Source organism: Macaca mulatta, chromosome 4, assembly GCF_049350105.2.
Source record: "Macaca mulatta isolate MMU2019108-1 chromosome 4, T2T-MMU8v2.0, whole genome shotgun sequence".
Classification (NCBI taxonomy): Eukaryota; Metazoa; Chordata; class Mammalia; order Primates; family Cercopithecidae; genus Macaca; species Macaca mulatta.
In genome coordinates, this window is record NC_133409.1 from 161,887,820 (window position 1) to 161,905,392 (window position 17,573).

Sequence of the window (17,573 nt, forward strand, 5' to 3'; positions counted from 1 at the left end):
TGTATGCTATGGCTACGACCCCCAGATGCTGGTGGCTTAACACAACTAAAATCTATTTCTGGCTCCTGAGGCCTGTCTAGCACATGCTGGCCAGGAGCCCTACTCATTGTACTAACTCAGGGACCCAGGGTCGGGGAGGCGTCATTCTGACATATGGGTCCAGGATCACTACAGCAGTGGGAAGAGCACACGGTAAAGCGTACAGCAGCTCTGAACGTGGCTGCCCCAAAGAAGGACATGACCCTTCCACTCACATTTCACCTGCTAAAACAAGCCACGTGGGCAAGCCTAACTTCAACGGGGCGGGAGAAGTGCAGTTGCACTGTGGGCAGGAAGGAGATGGGCTGGAAAAGTAACAGCTCTACTGATGATCACACTTGCTCCCGTGGTTCCCAGACTCAGCCCTATTCAGAGTCCAGTGCTTAAGGGAACTGTTTTTGACTCACACCACATCCTTCTCTGCTCCCTTCCTTCCCCTCCCTGTAGATGGAGGTCAGAGGGGGAAGAAAAACCCTGGATTTCCAGAACACTGCTACCCCTTTCACCAATTGGTCACCAGTATGGAGACTGATATCATGAAGGTCCAGCGTCTGCTGCAGGCAGTGGCCTTGGTCCCTTTCTGGGTCAAACAGCAGAGTGAAGCTGCAGCCAAATTGAGGGTAAATAATGGTCACGGCAAGAAGTAGGGAGAATCCTGTACAGCTGAAACGATCCTTGAGGATCCATGCCATGGTAGGGCAGCAGGGGGGGATTTGGATGACTGGGTGTATGATTCTTTTATAGAAAGAAAAAAATAAAAAAAGGAGAGGATAGCATAGAGCTAGAAGGGAGGAAATAAACAGATGAGGGAGTTAGAGGAAAAGAGTAGGGAAAGAGTCAGAAAAGGGAGGTAGAAAAAATCCTTTTTGTCTCCAATCAGTTACAGGTGTAAAGCTTTCTCTCTGTCTGATCTAGTTCAACTCTAGGCTTTGGATGGCATTTTTATCTCTGCTAGGTTTTCGTTAAATGAGCACCACACTGGAACCCACTGTTTATTAACAAAGAAATGACTGCATGGAGCTCAGGAAGGGAAGCACATGGCAGGTTCTTGTCCTCTTCTCCCCATTCCTGCTAAGAAGTGAGGGGTGCTCCCAAGTGGATGTTTCGCTGTAGAACTAGAAGGAGCACAGGCGGATTTTTGCATTCTAAATGTGAGCACCTTTTAGAAGCACATACCAGTTCTGGAAGAAATGTCCTAACACTAAAAGCATATATATTTTATAATTTACCAACTAGGACATGACTGAATTTTAATTTGGGTTCCTTATAAGACACACAAAACACAAAACATTTTGAGTTAAATGGGAGCTGAAGAGGGGTATGGGTTTCAAGATGGAAAATATCCTATGGTAACCATAAGATACCTGGTTTTCCTGTACCCATGCAATCCAAATAAATTCTGAAAAACATAGGATTTGCTTCGTATACCAATTCCATTTATTGTTAAAGAAGTCACTTCACTTAGTAAAGACCAATGATGGCATACAGAAATAAAAACATTTAATCTGGGCTGGGTGGAGTGGCTCATGCCTATAATCCCAGCACTTTGGGAGGTTGAAGCTAGAACACTGCTTGAAGTTAGGAGTTCCAGACAAGCCTGGGCAACATAGTGACACTCATCTCTACAAAAAATTAAAAAATTAGTTGGGCATGGTGGTATGTGTCTGTAGTCCTGGCTATTAGGGAGGCTGAGGTAGGAGGACTGCTTCAGCCCAGGAGTTCGAGGCTGCAGTGAGCCAAGATACTGCCATTGCACTCCAGCGTGAGTGACAGTGAGACCTTGACTCAAACAAAAACAAAAACAAAAACAAAAACAAAAAAAAAACGAATGGATCAAAAATGTGAGAAAATGGGCACAATTTGTTTTCGACAAATCCAGTTTTTCAGTTTCATATTTCACAGAATGTTGCCAGGAGTCCTTTAGCTGGCAGACTCTCCCCGTGCATTCCAAAAGCATTCAAGTTCCCAGAACAGGTTTCTATATACTTTTCAGGAACATATCTGCTGTGAAAAATACAATGTTTGTAGCACTGGGACTCCAAACAAAGCCTGAAGGGGAAGATGCACTTAAAAGTGTTTATTAAAGAGGCTGGGGGCAGTGGCTCATGCCTGTAATCCCAGCACTTTGGGAGGCCGAGGCGGGTGGATCACTTGAGGTCAGGAGTTCAAGACTAGCCTGGCCAACATGCTGAAACTCCGTCTCTACTAAAAACACAAAAAATTAGCCGGGCTTGGTGGCGCATGCCTGTAATCCCAGTGAGAGGCTGAGGCAGGAGAATCGTTTGAACCCAGTAGGCAGAGGTTGCAGTGACCTGAGATTGCACCACTGCACTCCAGCCTGGGCGACAAGAGTGAAACTCCATCTGAAAAAACAAAAAATGTTTATTAAAGATAGAAAATCCTTCCACATGATGAAAAGATGGCCAGAGCCACTGTACAATTAGGTTCTGACTTAAAGATTGGAGATTGAAACAAACAAAAAAAATGCGACCGCTTGCATTTCTTGCTAAAAGTAAACCAAAAGCAGTTTAATTTGAAGGATGTGCTATGGTAGCCGTGATTAGGTTTTAGGTCAAATAACCAATGGGCCCAACTCAATGTGAGACAGGGGAGCCTCACTGAGAAGAGTGGCTGAAGAGGAGGCAGCATGACCAGTACAAATTATTGCCCTTTGAGAACAGAGGTGTCGCTTTCCTGTTCATTGAAGATTTTAATTAGAAATGTTTTCTTCTTTACAGATGTTTCATTTAGTTGTATTCTAATTATAGACCTTGACAAAAAACGCAAAAAGAAGAGCCAGCAGAGCCAAGCCCACGGACATCCTCAGTGCGCAGTCTTGATGTAGCCTTGGCATGGGCAGCACCATTCTAGAACTTGCTGAGTCACACTGAGATGCAGCAGAGGTGTGGGATCCTGAACTCCCAAGCCCATTTCTGAAGTCCTATAAAGAGAGAAACAGAGGAAAAATTTATTTTTAGATGCAGAGAAAGCCCTGTTGTGATATCAATCAAGTAACGGATTCCAGAAGGTGCTGCCTTTTATGTACTCCTTCAACAGAGACACATTTGAACAGCCACCATGAGCCAGGTGGCCCCAAGGTAGGTAGGAATGAGTCAGTTCCTTTGCTTGAAGGGGCCAGGCCAAGTTCATGACTCTCCAGACTACACATAAACCGTATGAGAAAGACGGGCTGTGTTTATAGAAAATCAAGGCAGAATTCATGAAGGGTAGAATCTGTGTAAAGTGGAGTCATACCACAGACATATTTAACTCTTAGAGAGATGTAATCATATCTTCTCAGCAATGGAAGAATGACAAAGAAACACCATTGGCCAGGTGTGGTGGCTCACACCTGTAATCCCAGCACTTTGGGAAGCCGGGGTGGGCTGATCACTTGAGGTCAGAGGTTTGAGATCAGCCTGGTCAACATGGTGAAACCCCGTCTCTACTAAAAATACAAAAATTAGCCGGGTGTGGTGGCAGGCGCCTGTAGTCCCAGCTACTCTGGAGGCAGGAGAATTGCTGGAACCTGGAAGGTGAAGGCTATAGTGAGCCAAGATCGTGCTGCTGCATTCCAGCCTGGGCGACAGAGTGAGACCCTGTCTCAAAAACAAACAAACAAACAAACAACCAAACAAACAAACAACAATGGAAGCCACTTGATTCAGCAAACACATCCCTAGGACAAAGATTCGCAGCTGGTCTGCTGCCACAGGAGGGCTGTGCCAAGAGTGACCCACCCCACATGACCCCCACACTCAGTCCCCTCAAAGTACCTTGTGTGCCATACAAGTACTATCATTTTCTCTTCATGCCAGACACAGAACAGGTTGGGAAAACCTGCTTGGGCAGAGCTTGAGAAGCTGGGGACCTGACCGTGCTGCTTTTCTCAGTGGTTTCTGTTCACGGGCTTCTTAGCTGGTGTCCAGGGAAGTAGAGAGAGGAGCACATGGCTATTCTCAGGGTGGCTCTAGTTTTGAAGTGCAATTGATGAGATTTTCACCTTGTGCACCTGCTTCAGAATCGGTGCCTCCCCCAATAACACAGGACTCCCCTGCTGAAAACTGAATAACATTTTGAGAGATGGAAGGAGGGGTGTGGAAGGGGCAGATGAGAAATACTGGATGGAAGGAAAAATGAGAGGGCAGAGGGGCAGCCCAGAGGCTGTGCAGGACAGGACAGGAAATCCACAGAAGCACAAAGTGTCTCGGAACAACCATGGTACTTTGCTCGGTCTTCCCTTCCAAGCTCTCCTGGTACCTCTTTGGCTTCTGTTTGGGAAGCTGCATCCCACCACGCACAGGAGAGACACTGGCATGGTGCTTTGCAGAAGGTAACACGAACAGGGAATGTGTGGGGTGGACTGAAGGGAGGCAGGAGAATGGGGTAGAAAATCCAGTGTTAAGTTGGAGCAACAGATGAAATGGTAGATAATGAGGACCTCTATCAGGATGACGGCAGAGGGAACAACAGACTTTTGATGTAGAATCAATAGGATTTGAGTTCAAAGGAGTGAGTAATGCAAGACACAAAGAATAGGAATGGGGAAATGAAAACAAATTCTACAGCCCAGTTTCCACAGGCTCCTATTCACATGCGATTGTGTGGGAAGAATTCTTGCTCTGTCTGTAGGAGGCTAACAGCAGAATTAAGAAAGCTGTTAGCCACAAGGAAAAGTCTCTCAACCCCAGTGACAGTTGAAGCGTTATTTACTGCTGCACTCCTCAGGTATCTGGGCCGATACCCTGCTGGTGTCCCTGCACTCTGAGTCCTTCATAAGGAGGCACACAGCTGGACAGAATGGGGCCGTCCTTCCCATGGCAGCGGGAGGCAAGAGCCGGAGCTCAGTGGTGCACCCAGACCTGTCCCCGCCCCCAGGAGACAGCTCTCTTATGAGGTTGGCTTTTTGTGTAATATTTTGGAGCGAGATCTATGCTGAACAGCTTCCATTTCAATTTAAAATAGCCTCAAGATCTCAAGGACAGCGCTCACACATATGTGGGAACCTGGAGAAAGAATGCAGAGTCCTTCAGCTGAATTGATAGGAACTATGTGAGTTCCTCAAAAGCGGCGAGTCTGCCTAATTCATCTCTGAAATACTGGAACCTAGCAGGCTGCAGGCACAGAGCAGGTACTCAGTAAGTGTTTAGGAATGAATGAATGAGTGACTGATTGAATGAATAATATGAGAGTGTGTATTCCAGTGAGATGAGCAACCATCAAGAACATTCTCATCTATGTCTCTGGTGATCAGTGTGTCCTGTGATATATTCAGGAAGCTGTTCTACTTGAGTCACAACTTGTTGCCTCTAGCAATTAAACCATCACTTAATAAGTGTGGTTTTATAAGACCAGAATTAAAAGGTTGATTAATTTCTCCGAGGCCTGAGTTCTTCAACCTCTGTAAGTCATAGAGATGGCTTTGAGAAGACTACAGACCCTTCCAGAAAAATATGGACGCATATTTACGTATCCACACAGCCACGCTCACATTCTCTCTTCAGGAGGTTCACAGATACCCTCACCCAGGAGTGGACCCAGATTTTGTGGGTCCTGCAGCCTTCTCTTTGAGACAAAAATAATGAATACAAAATTAGGTACAGGGTCTTGGAAGGGGCCCTTCAAATTGAGAGACCCTGAAACTGGCTAAACGAGCTTTAGGGAAAATCCACCCTTTTCCCTATCCCCAGTTCAGAATTCTTGACCTTGGTTCTGCACCTGTGTCATGATTAGTGGTGCCAGGCCAGGTGTCAGGCTGACCTGGGGAAGGACTAGGTGGGTCTTAAAGTCTTAAGCATTTAATTGGGTTTATAATACATTTTGTTTTTTGTTTCATGAAGCAGTGCAGGTACTGTGCCTTCTTGGCCTGGGTTAAAATAAAAGCAACAACTCTTCGACTTTTGATGACAATTTCAGAACATTTCTTCTCCTTTCAACTCATCTGTCATAAAACTTTGTTCAGAATAAAGTTACCTATTAAACTACTGGAGTGGATTATTTGTGGTCATGTTAAGTTCAGTCATTCTTCCTTGGGCATCCTTTTTTCTCTCCACCGCTCAAACGTTTACCACATTTGAACATAACTGATTCATAGAAGGTATTTTGGTGCTGAGCTTTCCTCCTGTGCCTGCTGGACAAGCCTGCACCATGCATCCCGCGGAGAAGCAGAAGCACGCATGTGCAGCCACAAGACACCCACGGATTTGCCACTCTCTTGAGGATCAAGGCAGGAGCGTGATGGCGGAGCAGGAGAGGGTAAATGAATCCTGTCTCTATTGTACTGTGCCCTTTTATTATTTTCACCTTTTACCACATCAAGATCTTGATAAGAGGATTTTGATGATACTATTTTTAAATATAATATTTAAAAAGTTTCTCAGATGACAGAGTAATAATCAGTAGCCAGCTAGCTTTGTACATTTCAATTGTCACTACCACTGAGATACTTGAGAAAAAGTAATTTAGAAATATGGGAAATACGAGATCTTTCTCATAAAGTCCAAGATGCTCAAACATGTAAATGTGCAACCATAGCAGTTGAAAGCAAGCATCATGAATAGAAAATAATGTAATAAAAAGTGCTTATAGGCGAAGTGATTATAAACAGCCGATAGAAAGAAAAAAGTCGACACACACACGACAAGCATAGTTCTAGAAAGTAAACAGAGGATCAGACCTTCCCTAAACCTTTAAAACCTTATCAAGATTGTCAATTCCTGAAGTTCAATACATATCTGCATCTCTCAAAGTATAATACACCAAATTTGAAAAATGTTACTGCTTATTAAAACAAACTGGAACATCAACTCAATTTTTAAGAACTCAAATTCCACTCAGAAATGCTTTTTTAAGAACAGAAATTTGAAACAAGGCAGAGTATGACCTTTGTTCACTCAAAAGGAGCTATGTATTTATCCTGTTATAATAGACTAAGGGACACACTAAAATTCCCATAGTGCATTCTGTGTTAACTTTGATTAACATGGGTTTGTCTTCCCTTGTAAATCTCACTGCTCCCTTGATTAATTTCTAAACCTACTTACTTGCTAACTCTTAAAAATAATCTACTAATTTTCAAAAGTGTAGCCTATCAAATCCTATTAAAGTAATAAATCTGTTAAAGCAGAACCAAGTATGTATACCAAAATTTCAAAAAAAAAAACCAAAAAACCAAAAAACACTTTCATATTCAGAAACTTTAGGGATCAGATTTCAATCAGTTAAAGATAAATACAGACAGTTGGGATGATAACAACAATCTATCTCTAACTATTTCCTTCATCCCTAGCAATTTTGCATGTATTGTTGGGGAAAGGAAAGAGATGCTTTTAACTTGAGCATGTTTCATGCCACGAGGCACAGATGGAACCGGTTCTAGGAGCAGTAAGTCCTCGAGCTCTGGGCTCTAATCCCAGCTCCATCTGAGGATTCTCAGGCAAATTTTATCCTCCTTTTTCCTCCATTTTCTCACCTGTAGAATGGAGATACTGCTAGTATTTGTGTATCATAGGGTTTTTTATGAGGATTAAATTAGATATATATAGATTAAGTGTCCTGAACATTTAAATGTCAATTCAGATTAACTTATTCCTTGGTATTTTGTGGTTCTAATGAAAAATGCAAATGTCCTCAGAAATTCTTTTTGTAAATTACAAAGTCATTATTTTATTTGCTTCTCAAATAGAATTGACCTGTGCTATTTTTGTTCCTTATGTATACCATCAAGAGGCACACACTATAATGAATGAGCATGGGTTTTGAATTCTGGCAGACCAAACTGAACCCAGGTTCAGACAGCCATGTGATCTTAGGCAGGTGGTTTAAACTCTCTAAGCCTGGCTACTCCTTCTGTGAAGGAGGAAAGCCATCTACCTTAGGATGTTATCAGAAGGAATAGAAGTAACGTGCCCACAGCCCGGCAGAGTGCCTGGAATACAGAAGGTTCACAACAAGGGCTGCTGTTATGGTGACATCACAGGAGTGCAGCTTGAAAAACAGAAGGCCAGAGCCTCCTACAGCACTTACTACCAATACTGAGATGACAATGTCCTGTCTTGAATATCCTCACAAGCACTAACCCATGAGGAAGAAGCTACGTCGGTTGTGAAGTCAGCACCTCTTACTCCCTGGGCTCTGAGATGGTAACGCCTGTGGAGTGTGCCTTCTGGAAAGCTCCGAACTAAAACCATCACCTGCTCCTGCTCCTCTAGTTACTGCTTGCTCAGGCCTCAACTGAGACAGGACGTGCTTTAGGAAAATCTCTCTCAACCACTGGCCACCCCGTGCGGGACTGCTCGCCTTGTCAGCCAGCCCTCCTCAGGGTGCGTGTCAACGGTGGTGAGCGCCCTGCTGGCTCTGGCTCCTGCACCACCCTAGGTGTGCTCCTTGTGAGCAGGGTTGGCCTTTCTCTCCAACGGATGCCCAGGGCCTGGCACCTAGGAGGAGCCAGTGTTAGCTGAATGCATACTGCCATTGCTACCTGTTACTTACTACCATATATTCACATTTTATACAGGAGCTAATATCCTTTCCATATGAACTGCCATTTACCTATTCTTGTATTTCTTATTAGACTGGCAAGTAAATAGGACAAAGAGTCATACATCACCAACACGACATAGTATAAATCTGAAATAGGGTTACTAGGGAAAAACCTTACCAGCACAGAAACAGCACGTTATATGAGTTCTCTGTTGCTACTTTAACAAATCACCACAAACCTAGGGTATTAAGCAATACGCATTCATTCCCTCTCAATTCTAGAGGTCAGAAGGTCTATGTCAAGGTGTTGGCTAGCCGGCATTCTTCTGGAGGCCCCAGGAAAGAATCTGATTCCTAGCCCTTTCCAGCTTCTAAAATTTGCCTATATCTCTTGGCCTGTGGCCCTTTTTTCCATTTTCAAAGCCAGTAGCATAGGGTTACTATTATTATTATTATTTATTGTTATTTTGAGACAGAGTCTTACTCTGTTGCCCAGGCTGGAGCGCAGTGGCACGATCTCAGCTCACTGCAACCTCCACCTCCTGGGTTCAGGCAGTTCTCCTGTCTCAGCCTCCCAAGTAGCTGGGACTACAGGCGCACGTCACCATGCCTGGCTAATTTTCGCATTTTTAGCAGAGATGGGGTTTCACCATATTGGTCAGGCTGGTCTCAAACTCTTGACCTCAGGTGATCGTAGGGTTATTTTTATAAGGACCCCTGTGATTTACATTGAACCCACTTAGATAATCCAGAATAATCCTCTCATTTCAAGATCCTTATCTTAATCATATCTGCAAAGTTCCTTTTGCCATGTAAGGTAACATCGTTGGAGGTTCAGGTGATTAGGATATGGACATCTTTGGGTGGAGGACACAACTGTGCCTACTAGTCCTGACATATGTGAGCCCCCAAGCTTGCATCCCACCAGAAAATAGAGCTGAACTAGCTGCCCAAGAGAACACACTCTGACAGAAGTGTGATGCTTTCCATGTTTACCAAGAAAGAGGGACAGGTGCCTCTAGGCGACTGTGTGGCTGGCTGACCATGAAGTTTCCTGGGGGAAGAGGACAGCAAACCTCCAAGTCTCAGCCTCTGCTAAGGCCTTTTCCTTCTGCTGAGCTAACAGACTGGCTGAGCTAGCTGCTTGCTAAGAAAATGGGGAGGGGCCGCGTGCGGTGGCTCACGCCTGTAATCCCTGCACTTTGGGAGACTGAGGTGGGCGAATCATGAGGTCAGGAGATCCAGACCATCCTGGCCAACACGGTGAAACCCCGTCTCTACTAAATATACAAAAAATTAGCCGGCAGCGGTGGTGGGCGCCTGTAGTCCCAGCTATTCGGGAGGCTGAGGTAGGAGAATGGCATGAACCCGGGAGGCGGAGCTTGCAGTGAGCCGACATCACGCCACTGCACTCCAGCCTGGGCATGACAGAGTAAGACTCCGCCTCAAAAAAAAAAAAAAAAAAAAAAAGAGAGGAAACAGGCCTCCAGGACCTTCCGATGTGTCCTACTCACAGGTCTTTCGACCCCAAGAGACAAGACTCTGAGGGAAAGGGCACCCAAGAGATGATCAATTAATGTTTTCTGAATTGGCGTTTGCATTTCTACTTATTCGTTTGCCTCCTATCATCATTTCTTCACCTAGTTGCAGGTATTCTTTTCTTGGGGGCTGGATGGGCTTGGGCTTCCAACGGAAGGAAGTCATGTCGTTTAGAGGCCTTTCTTCCAAGTCCTCTTCCTTCTCATACAAAATATTGATAAGTTGTAATATGGTACCTGGCTGGAGAACCAGAAGCACAAGGATTCAGTGAGAAAGGCAGAGGATAGGCTCTATGTGAAAATACTAAGTAGAAAGAATATTTAGAGAACATTCACCATGTGCCTAGCAGGACTCTAAGTGCTCTCGAATCCTTCAAACTACTCAATGAAGTAGCTAATAGGAGTTAACCCTCTTGTTAAGTCACTTGCCCAAATTTCTGACAGTATAAATGGTGAAGCAGATGAGTGGCCTGGCTTTAGTCATACTAAGTACAACCCCACAGCAACGCTTCTGAGATACATTGATAATTCCATAGAAATAAATGAGAAAAAAACAAGGCACTGCATAGTTATTAAAATGACTATCAAGACCAACAGTCCCACCAGATAGACTTTATCCATTTTACTTGCCACTGCACCTCACAGAGGTAATGGTGTTATGCTGAGTTTCCCTATAGAGGCCATTCCAGAAAAGTCAGTCGCAAGCGATGCAGAGACATTTCACGCTACCTGTCTTGCAGTTCTGAGCCACGTTGCGACTTTGTAATTGTGACCTGTAGATGGCACATCGCTGAGTATGCTCTGAACACACGCATACACACACACTTGATGCGCTCACATGAGAACACGTTGCAAAATGTGATTTAATGAGGAACAGTTGGTCTGGTTCTGCTCAAATAAAAGATATCCCTGTAAGAGAGTTGCCACCTGTCTTCCCATCTTGCGGTACAGCTTCTAAATGAGTTCTTCTGTCCCTGACACCTGCAGGTGTTGCCAGGGCCCTGCAATCACATTCCACATGCCAGCTCCCTTCCTTGAATTGACAAGACAACCGTGTCCCTGGGCTTCATGTTATTACCAGATACCAGGACGTACAGGGGATTATGGGTGCCAAGCTATCTTTCTCCCTTATTCTTCTAGACAGTCCCCAAATTGGGAGCTCTTTAATATCATATAAGTAGGTATACCCAATTATCTCCAAACCAAAAATGCTAGGATTTTATCTTGAAGTCAGTTAAAACAATGTGATATGCATAGTCCATCAGCATTATAGGTACACTGGAATGTAACAGGATCTACAAACTGAAGTTGGAATTAATTGCTCCTTTCCATTTCTTTTGGAAGGACATTTCCATTATAAGACCTCTGTCACACAGTCACACAATTAGAGCACAAAATGTCAGCCTTTCTGTTTCAATTCTGGGAATGAGAAATTCTACATCAGACATCGTTCTTGTGAAATTTTTCCCTTACGTGTAATTGCTATCAGGTCATTACAATTACGAACAAAAATTTTAAACTTGGACCCACACATACACACACACGCAAACTCTCTACTCTTAATATAATGGATGGGTTTTTTAATCTTATTTTGGTGGTAGCAGAGTAAACACAAGGCTTTGCTCATAAGGCTGAACATAAATTATTCAACTATCTACTGTATGATCAAATGCATTTCAGATTATATTCTGAGTAATTCTGCCTTGACGTCCACCAAAGGAACAGATCTGATGTGCCCCTGCGTGGTCTCAGCGATCCCTCTCTTTCAGAGTGCCCAACCCGCAGACTTGAACGGTGCCAAATGAAAGACAGAGATAATCATATCAAAAAACAAAGCTTGGCATCTGCCCATCACCTAATTATTACTCTCTGTAAGCCCGCATTTCATCTGACTCAAGAGATGGGAAAGCAGCTCTTAAGCTCTGAACTTATTTTAATGGCTTCAAAACATTTCTTATGTGTAAATTTTTCTCATGGCTCAGAGGCACTGTTAGAGCTTGAAATGCAATCTAACAGGGATGAAGAAAAAATTGTTTGATAGCTCAGATCTCAGGATAAATTAGAGTTTAGAACAGGCTTTTTCCCCCCACCAAGTCTGAACATATGGGCTCTGCAGAAAACCTACTGAAACCAAATATGTGACCAATGCAAGGAAACGATCTTCAAACATACATTAGAAATAATCTTACAACATACATTACGCAGTACAGTATACTATAGAAAAGAATCTTGAAATTGGCTGGGCATGGTGGCTCACACCTGTAATCCCAGCATTCTAGGAGGCCAAGGTGGGTGGATTGCTAGAGCCCAGGACTTCTACACTAACCTGGGCAACATGGCAAAACCCCCTCTCTACAAAAAAATACAAAAATTAGCTGGGTATTGTAGGGTGTGCCTGTAGTCCCAACTACTCAGGAGGCTGAGGTAGGAGGATCACTTGAGCCCAGGAGGTGGAGGCTGCAGTGAGCTGTGATGGCAACACTGCACTCCAGACTGGGTGAGAGAGAAAGACCTTGTCTCCCCCACAAAAAAAAATTCTGGTTTTGAATACAAAATTATAAGCTATCTCTATCACAATTACATTTTATTTTTATTTTTTGAGATGGAGTCTCCCTCTGTCGCCCAGGCTGGAGTGCAGTGGCGTGATCTTGGCTCACTGCAACCTCCGCCTCCCGGATTCAAGTGACTCTCTTGCCTCAGCCTCCAAAATAGCTGGAATTACAGGCATGTGCCACCACGCCCAGCTAATTTTTGTATTTTTAGTAGAAATGGGGTTTCACCATGTTGCCCAGGCTGGTCTTGAACTCCTGGCCTCATGTGATACGCCCACCTCAGCCTCCCAAAGTGCTGGGATTACAGGCTTGAGCCACTGTGCCTGGCCCACAATTCCATTTTAATCTCTCCAGTATAAACTTCAGGAAGCACCTCCCAAGGTAAGCATCCCTAACAGGAACTGCTGCATCAGCCCTTCATAAGAAGGAGCAAGCGAAGGTGGCCCCTCAGGCTTTGTAACGCCTTCACGACACTCCAGCTGTGGGCTTCTATCTGAATACCTTCATCTTTAGCTTTCTTAATCTTTAGCTTAGTACCAAATATTTATTCAAATGAGCTTATAATAGTTTCCTAATTTTTGGCTTGTTACATTTACCAAAATAAGGGGAGGGTATAGGGCAGAAGAACTAGATCTAGAATTAACAATACAGTATAGAAACCTTTGCCAACAGTGGTGCGCTGGCATTTGTTTATACATAACTTCTCCAATCCCACAAAGTAAGCCCTGCCAAGAAGGTATGCTATCAGAGGTCTGGCATCTTAGCTGGAGACACATTTATCTTTACTGCTTCCTCATTGTTGTTTAAATGTTTTCCTCCAAAGAGAGGTAAGTAGAGAAGGTTCTCTTAGTAACAACACGTAAGGAAAACACAAATTAGTTATTTACTGGGTCAAACTTTGGAAATTTGGAAATTACTCTAGAACTTGTCATGTAAGTCTCTTTTGCTAACTAAATATCAGCCTAAGATACACGGACGAGTACACATGTGCTTGCAAACACACACACACACACACACACACACACACACACACACACACACACACACACACGAGCTCTGACATAAAAAAGGAACCAAGAGGCACACTCACAACCATGAAGCCTGTAATCCCAGCATTCATGATAGCAGTAGAAACCTGAACTCATCTATTCCTCATTAGTGGCTGGAGATAAGCATCAGTATAAACGAAAGCTGGCCCACAGGTGTGGCAAAGTTGAAGACATAAAAAATGAATTGGGTCAAGATGCTTTACTGATGATGAAGTCTTTTCAATAGTCTCTCAAACCACACCCGAAACCATTCTCATTCCATGGAGTGCACACAGGAAGCACTGAGCTAGGATGTTGACAAACATAACAATTGGGTGTATTAAACTTCATCTTTAAGTAATCAATTCAACTCAAAATAATTGTTCCTAAGGGTTTCCTTCCAACTAGGTAACCATGAAAGTGTGTTGGCAGATGTTTGGTTTGTATTTTAAATGAAAAAGAAGCCATGTGTGATGTTAGCTGTTATTACAATACAACCCTCTCATCTTGTTCTAAGTATCATTTTCAATGACACTGGAAATGTGGTTTTAGCATCACTGAGCTCTATGAACTACATTAAACAAATAAAGAAGATGGCAGGTGCTTTTCTCTATCTCTAAGAATCTTATAAATGATAAGCTAATACATAAAATGTTTCCTATATATCACCATGATAGTTTTGCAGTTTGGAAAATGCAAATAAACTAGTTAGGAAAAATTACATAGTTTATACAGTTGGTCCTCCATATCTGTGGGTTCCACATCCATAAGTTCAACTGATCACGAATAGAAAACACTCGGGGGCAAAAATTCCACAAAATTCCAACAAGCAAAACTTGAATTTGTCACACACTGAATACTATGTTGAATCCATGAATCTGAAGTGATGTGTAGGCATTGTATTAGATATCAAAAGTCATCTAGAGATAATAAATGGGAAAATGTGTGTAGTTTACATGCAAAACAATGTCATTTTATATAAGGAACTTCAGCATCCATGAATTTTGGTATCCATGGGGGGTACTGGAACCAATCCCCCACAGATACTGAGAGAGGACTGTACTTACTATAATTACACTAAACTGAACCCAACCATCTGAAGAAAGATCACATCTCTACATATTTTCCTATCACTCCCAAAGTTCTATTATGCCTTCTTCCAAAAATCTGTTCCAAGACATGCCCATTCTCCCTTTCTATTTTGAATATAGTTTTTTAAAAGTAAAAAATAATGATCCTATGGAAAGCCACTTAAAATTAGATTAATATTAAAAGACTTAATTACTTATGTTACTATAAAAGTATGGTAGGCAGCCCTGAAGATGATCCCCAGTGATCCCCGCCTCCTGGTATTCACACCCGTATGTAATCCCTTCCCCTTTGCTATGGTCTGAATGTACTCACTTGCTTCTACTGCTCAACATAAATGATGGATGTCACTTCTAAAATTAGGTTACAAAGTACTATAGCTTCTCTCTCTCTCTCTCTGCTTGCTAGCTCTGAGGGAAGCCAGCTGCCATGCTGTGAGCTGCCCTATGGAGAAGTCCACAGGAGAAGGAATGGAGGGAGGCCTCTGACCAATAGCCAGCCAAGGACTAAGACCTTAATGCAACAACCCATGAGAAACTGAATCCTGCCATCACCACATAAGTGAGCTTAGAAGCAGATCCTCCCCAGTTGGGCCTTCAGTTAAGGCCACATCCCTGGGTGCCAGCCTGACTGCAGCCAAAGGAGCGGTACTGTGCCAATGGCACCCAGAGAAGCTGCACCTAGATTTCTGACCCACAGAAACTGTGAGGTAATAACGTTTGTTGTTTTAAGTTGCTAAGTTTTAAAGTAATTTGTTACACAGCAACAGATAACTAATACAAAAAGTTGTCAAGTAGAGGGCTGGATACCAATTCACACACATTTAGAAATCTGACTCATAACAGAGGCATTGAAGACCAATAGGAAAGATGGACTTTTAATAAAGTTTTCTGGAACAGTTGGTTATACACAGATAAACCAATGAAATTTAACCCCTACCTACCATGTTTAAAAATCAATTTCAGGTATATTAAATATTTAACTGGCAAAAGAAAAACTAGAAAAACTTTAGGACAATATGGGAGGAAAACCTTTCTAACCACAAGGCAGGGAGGACATACTTCTTAAACAAATCACAAAAATATACAAAGTTCTAAACAAAAGAACAAAAGTTCTAACCAGAGAGGTTAACAAGCTGCAAACTGGGAAGAGACACTTGCTTCACACGTAATTGACTCTAGACTACATAAATCCCACCTGGGCACAGTGCCTCCTGCCTGTGGTCCCAGTACCTCGGGAGGCCAAAGTAGGAGAATTGCTGGAGGCGAGCAGTTTGAGACCAACCTGGGCAACATAGTGAGTTCCCACCTCTGCAAAAATAGTCGGACGTGGTGGCTCACACCTGTTAATTCCAGCACTTTGGGAGGCCGAGGCGGGTGGATCACTTAAGGTCAGGAATTCAAGACCAGCCTGGCCAACATGACGAAACCCCGTCTCTACTAAAAATACAAAAATTAGCACACCTGTAATCCCAGCTACTTGGGAGGCTGAGGCAGGAGAATTGCTTGAACCTGGGAGGCAGAGGTTGCAGTGAGCCGAGATCGTGCCATTGCACTCCAGCCTGGGGGACAGAGTGATACTCCATCTCAAAATAAATAAATACATAAATAAATAAAACCAAACCTAGCTGGGCATGGTAATGCACGTCTGTAGTCCCAGCTACTTGGGAGGCTGAGGTGGGAGGATCACCTAAAGCCAGGATTTCAAGGCTGCAGTGAGCTAATGATCATGCCACTGCACTCCAGCCTGGGCAACAGTGCAAGACCCTGACTCAAAAGAAAAAAAGAAAAAGAAATCCTAAACATCAATGAAAAAGTATCGTCCAATAGAAGAAAATGGGCGAAAGACTTATACAGACTCTTCGCTGAAGAGAAAATCTGACTATATGTGTGTGTGTATATATATATGTATATATAAAACCCATAAACATATTTTTAAAAAATGCTCAACCTCATTTGTAATCAGAGAAATACAAGTTAAAAATACAAAAATACCAGCTAACATATATCAGGTTGGGAAAAAGTTAAAAAATGAACAATATCAAGTATGGGTGAGAATGTGGAGGATCCAGAACACTACGCCACTGCTGCTGGTAATGGCAGAAATTAACACAGCCACTTTGGGAGACAGTAGGACATTACCCGGTATGGTGGGAGCTGCGCACTCTGGCCAGCCCAGCAATACCACTCCTAGGTATGGCACCCAGACTAGAGAAATGATTGCAGATAAGTGGCCATCCCAAGTCCTCATCACAGCTGATGTGATGTAAGTTAGAAGCTCTAGCAAGATTTGGGCTGGAGATGAGGGTTGGGGAAGGGGTGGTCAAAGGAGGTTCAAGACCTGTGGGTGGGCTTCCTGCAAACATCAACTCTGCAAGCAGTCTCCCTAAGAACCTCTTTCTTTTCTTAGATGGGCCCCAGTCACTAACCTCCCTCTTCTCCATTAGCACGTTTCCTTTACCACCTCTCAGTGCCTAAGGTGTTCCCCACCCATCCACCCCACCTTTCTTACAATGATTGGTCAATGTGGAAAATAGATGGGACATAAACAGCCACTTGGTTGCTAATACGCACTTATTATTATCGTTTTTCTGGAGATGGGGTCTTTCCCTGTGGTCCAGGCTATAGTGCAGTGGTGCAATTATAGCTCACTTGCAGCCTTGAACTCCTTGGCTCAAGTGATCCTCCCATCTTGGCCTCACAAAATGCTGGGAATACAGGAGTGAGCCACCATGCCCAGCCTGCCAATATACACCTTCTCATTTTTTACATGGATTCTATGGGATAAAATCAGTCTGATAAGTTCCCAATTAGTTTCCAATTGCTGCTGTAACAAATTACCACAAA

At 43.3% G+C, this 17,573-nt stretch overlaps 1 protein-coding gene across 1 annotated transcript in view; it reads right to left on the reverse strand.

The window, feature by feature from the left end:
- Positions 1-1,453: 1,453 nt before the first annotated feature.
- The window catches only part of CDKAL1 (CDK5 regulatory subunit associated protein 1 like 1), a 707,863-nt gene continuing 691,743 nt past the window's right edge, over positions 1,454-17,573 (reverse strand). Inside the window, exon 16 of the mRNA XM_001098819.5 lies at positions 1,454-2,980. Coding sequence (XP_001098819.2) covers positions 2,798-2,980 — 183 coding nt within the window. The 3' untranslated portion in view covers positions 1,454-2,797. The remainder of the gene's footprint in view (positions 2,981-17,573) is intronic.